Raw genomic sequence first — 4,180 nt, forward strand, 5'->3', positions numbered from 1 at the left:
TTTAATGTTTTGAACAGAAAATACTTTGATAATTTTAGTTGCATATATTTTATATAATTTTAGTTTCAATAATACTAGAGGTTTATAAAACTTTATTTTGTGTTTAATTATTTATTAAAGTTTATTTTGTTTCTACTTATTTATTTTCTTTTCTTTTTTGCTTTTATTATTTATTTTATGAAAATTCTTTCTTTTTTGCTTTTTTTATTTTATTTTGTTTCTACTCACTGTTGCTATTTTTATTTATGTTATTAAAGTTTGTTTATTTTACTTTATTAAAGTTTATTTTGTTTCTACTTATTTATTTATTTTCTTTTTGTTTTTTAATTTATTTTATGAAAATTCTTTTTGCTTTTAATGTTTTACACACAAAAGCCCTCTTCCCTGACCGGTTCATTGGTCCCGGTTCGTGTCCTGAACCAGTTCTAAAGACCAACCTTTGGTCCCGATTCAAGGTACCAACCGTGACCAATGGTGGTGGGCCAGGAGCGAGGCCCATTGGTCCCGGTTCGTCCCACCAATCGGGACCAAAGGGGCCAGACGAACCGGGACCAATGCCCCCACGAGGCCCGGCAGGCCCCTGGCCTCACGAACCGGGACCAATGGGCCCATGGGTCCCGGTTCGTGACTGAACCGAGACTAATGGGCTTATCTGGCCCGAACGTATGCCCTGTTTTCTACTAGTGTACGAATATCAAAGAAAAACATAGGCTACATACTTCAAAACATATTTCTTACATGAATGCCCCGGGTATAAAAAAGAGTCTTCAGAATGTTTGATTTCCCATCTCTAGCAGATAAACATGGTTCAGCCTTTGTGGAAGTCGGTAAAGCTGAAGATCATTTGCCTCATAGCTTGTCATATCTAGATCCCTGATATTCACATCTTCAGATAATTGGACAAAAAATATTGATGTTTCTGTTGAAACATGCTTGTCATCGTCTCGCAAATAGGAGATGGTCGTAACCATTGTAAACAGTAACTTACATGTGCCCTTGCTAATGCTCCAAGATTCAAGGTTACCAACATCATGTATGTGAAAAATAATTTTAAACCACAAAGTTGAAGAAATAATGCATTAGAACACCCTGATAAAATCAATCTGCACATCAATGTGAATTTCAACTAATTGGTATTATTTACATATCTGCAGTTAGTGAAGGAAGCAAATCTGGATTGGACAATCTTCTCTTTGATATGCATCTCCTCCATCTCATAAGATTGGAACTCTGCTACTTGCCCCTTTTGGAGCAGAGACAAAAAGAAATACTCATAAGCAAAACAGATTTGCAATGAAGAACAACAATACAAAAAAGGAAACGACAGTGGTACCTCTAGATGATCTCCTAGTCAGGATCTGCAAAATAATAATTATCGGACCATCAAGGACAGAGAAACCTTGGAACCTGACGGAAGGAGCAGGCGAATGGGAGACAGAGACGCCACCGTAACACGGGTCGGTATTCCAGGTTAATAAAGTGCCATGTAACATCATTGTCCTTCCACCTCGACTCAAACACATATGGGCACCGGGCTAGATCGAACCTCGTTCTCCTGCCCCATCCCCGAAGCGGCCTGATGTTCCACAGAGAGAGAGAGCTTGCAAGACTTACGTGAAGATGGTAGAAGTGATCAGAGAGATGGACGACAAGCTGGGAGCAGTCTGCAGCCGGTGTCGACGCCGGTGAGCCTCAAGAGTGGGTCGAGGGACATGCGGTGAAGCAAGGCGTTGGATTGGGGGAGGCGATGGATGCGTCGATAGCTTTCTCTACCCCTGAAACCGCCTCCCCTCTCTAGGCGCAAAAAAAGGGAACCGCCTCCCTTTCTCCCCTGGCGAGCAGGCGAAGCGAGCCACGGAAGGCCAGGAAGACCGCAATGCCCCACACAATTGACACGCGGAACACCAAGTTTGAAACCGGCACGCCGTCCCCCGCGTCTTCCCAATGACCAGCGGGGTCTACCATGCTATCGAAGCCTGAAGCTTAGAGCAAATATAATAGAGATGAGTCAGCAGGCTATATGAAATAAACTAGTATATTTTTGCTTAGTTGGAGTAAAGAGAAGAGGAGAGAGAAGGTAAGCGGGCTCTTCGTGAAGAGCCAGCTCTAGCACGTGCTCCTAGGCACTTTGTGAGAATGAAAGGTGGGCCACATAATGAAAAAGTAGTACACTCTTTTGATCTACTATTATACATGTTGGCTATAAGATGGATTGTAGATGACATGGCACTGGCTTATAGCCAGCAGCTGGCTATACTATTAACCATGCTCTTAGAGTTTGTAGTGATGCTTGTCATTGATGGACATTGTTTGCTTGTTATTGTGCACAATAATGTTCAATTTAATTTCATGTTCGAAAATATCTGGAAAAAAATGAATCAGTGAGACAGAAAAAAAACTGGAAACAAGGATGCAGTTGCTTTGCTCCCAAAAGTTTTCATCTTCTATCCTTCGAACAGCTCAGACAGGTGACGGCGGAGCTCCTCCGCGCCGCGGCCGGCGGGCACGTCAACCTCCGGGTGGCTGTCCAGATACCGGCGGTACGCCGGCACGACGGTCTCGGACACGGCCATCCGGAGGTCGCCCCTGAGCACGGGGCTGGGCACCTTCCAGCCTCTCTGCATGCTGGACGCGTTCTGGAACGCCGAGTGGAACGCGCTCAGCGGGTGCCGTCGCCGCAGAGCGTTCATGGCTCCGGGCTTCCCGCCAAGGCGCGACACCACGGGCGCCCAGGAGACTCGCAGGTAATCTCTGATGTAGCCCTCCATGCGCTCCTCGCGGGCGCCGGCCCAGCCAGGCGACAGGAGCATGCCGATGGCGTCGGCGCGCGCGGCGCAGCGCACGATGGCGCTCGTGTTGTTGAGCATGAACAGCTGTCTCAGCCCCGGGAAGGCGAGCGCGGCGGACTTGTCCTCGAGCGCCGCCTCCAGGCACGCGATCAGCTCCATGACCAGGCCGCCCTCGTCCTGGTCGCCGCCGGCGAGGACGAAGTAGAGGGGCACGCGGTTACGCAGCATGCAGCGCAGGTAGCCCATCCAGAACCCGACGCTCGGGTGCTCCTCGCCGCCCTGCGGCATCCGCCACGGGTACTGCGGCGCGCGTATGAAGCCCCTGAGGTCGCGCACGCAGCGCCGGGACGCGTCCAGCAGGTCGGCCAGCGCGGCGTCGGCCGCGGCCGGGACCGGGTGGGAGGGGGCCCAGGAGAAGGTCCTCGCGAGGGCGGGGCAGGCCTCCGAAACGGCGGCGTACGCGTCCAGCGCCGCGAGCAGCTTCGACGGGGAGCTCGCGAGCGTGGCCACGGTGCCGGTCAGCCTCAGCATCACGCCGACGCTTTCGCCCGCAAGCTCCGCCGCTGCGGCGTCACTGGCCGGGCTGCGGACCTCCAGGTGCCGGCCTCGGAAGACGCGGTCCATGGCGCCCAGCGCCTGCGCCCACGCCCTGATCCTCCTCCCGACCTCCCGCCGCGGGAGGCCGTGGTCAGTCCCGCTCCCGCGGCCCATGTCCAGCACCCAGCCGACGTCGAAGCCGGCGATCCATTGACGCAGAGCGCCCGCGCGTGCCGCGGCGGTGGAGGAGAAGGCGGGGAGGAGGAGGGCCATGCGCTGCAGGTGCTTGTAGTCGTCGCCACAGAGTGGGCTGCAGGAGGACGGAGAGGTCGGGCGGAAACGCGAGAAGTGGCGCCGGGACTCGCGTGGGTCGTCGGGGCAGTGCTCGTCGGTGCTGGTGGATCCGCCGTCGCTGTCGGAGGGGCCGGAGGGGGAGGCGGCCGGGCTGCTGCCTCCGCTGCTGGAGCCGAGGCGGACATCGTCGGCGACCCAGAGGCGCGCGTGCATGGCGGCTTCCCGCGCGCATACAGGGGTCGATCAGTCAATGGAGAAGAAAGAAACTATATACTAGCGACCTATGGCTGGCGTGGGGGCAACGAGCGCGTGCGTGCAGGAACGGATGAGGAAGAAGACGTGCACGCGGGGTTGCGCTTTCGCTTGATTGGCGGCTATCATGCATCGCGGCGGCTATAGTCCGAAAATGGTAGTTCGACAGTTCTACTCACTGCGTTGACATTGACTTGGAGACTTGGGAGTCTTGCACACATTGCCTGGGGCGGACCCAGGACAAAAATGACCCGGGTCCCATGTCTATCACATGTATTTGGATATCACAAGTACTAATATAGCTAAAA

The 4,180-nt window shown here is 52.8% G+C and overlaps 1 protein-coding gene and 1 long non-coding RNA gene across 2 annotated transcripts; both read right to left on the bottom strand.

The window, feature by feature from the left end:
- Positions 1-1,093: 1,093 nt before the first annotated feature.
- LOC119335712 lies at positions 1,094-2,142 on the bottom strand. The gene is made up of 2 exons (XR_005161984.1): positions 1,334-2,142; positions 1,094-1,243 (listed from the first exon to the last, which is right to left on the bottom strand). It is a non-coding gene; the product is annotated as an uncharacterized LOC119335712 (long non-coding RNA).
- A 54-nt stretch (positions 2,143-2,196) lies between these two features.
- On the bottom strand, positions 2,197-3,898 carry LOC119339911 (exocyst complex component EXO70A1-like). Its single transcript, XM_037611809.1, has one exon. The coding sequence runs from the start codon at positions 3,831-3,833 to the stop codon at positions 2,445-2,447; it is 1,389 nt and encodes a 462-aa protein (XP_037467706.1). The 5' UTR covers positions 3,834-3,898; the 3' UTR covers positions 2,197-2,444.
- Between the last annotated feature and the right edge of the window lie 282 nt (positions 3,899-4,180).

Source organism: Triticum dicoccoides, chromosome 7B (assembly GCF_002162155.2).
Source record: "Triticum dicoccoides isolate Atlit2015 ecotype Zavitan chromosome 7B, WEW_v2.0, whole genome shotgun sequence".
Lineage (NCBI taxonomy): Eukaryota > Viridiplantae > Streptophyta > Magnoliopsida > Poales > Poaceae > Triticum > Triticum dicoccoides.

Bases quoted from the DNA above. Each gene is read 5' to 3' on its own strand.
- LOC119339911 (XM_037611809.1), bottom strand. From the start codon at position 3,833: ATGCACGCGCGCCTCTGGGTCGCCGACGATGTCCGCCTCGGCTCCAGC.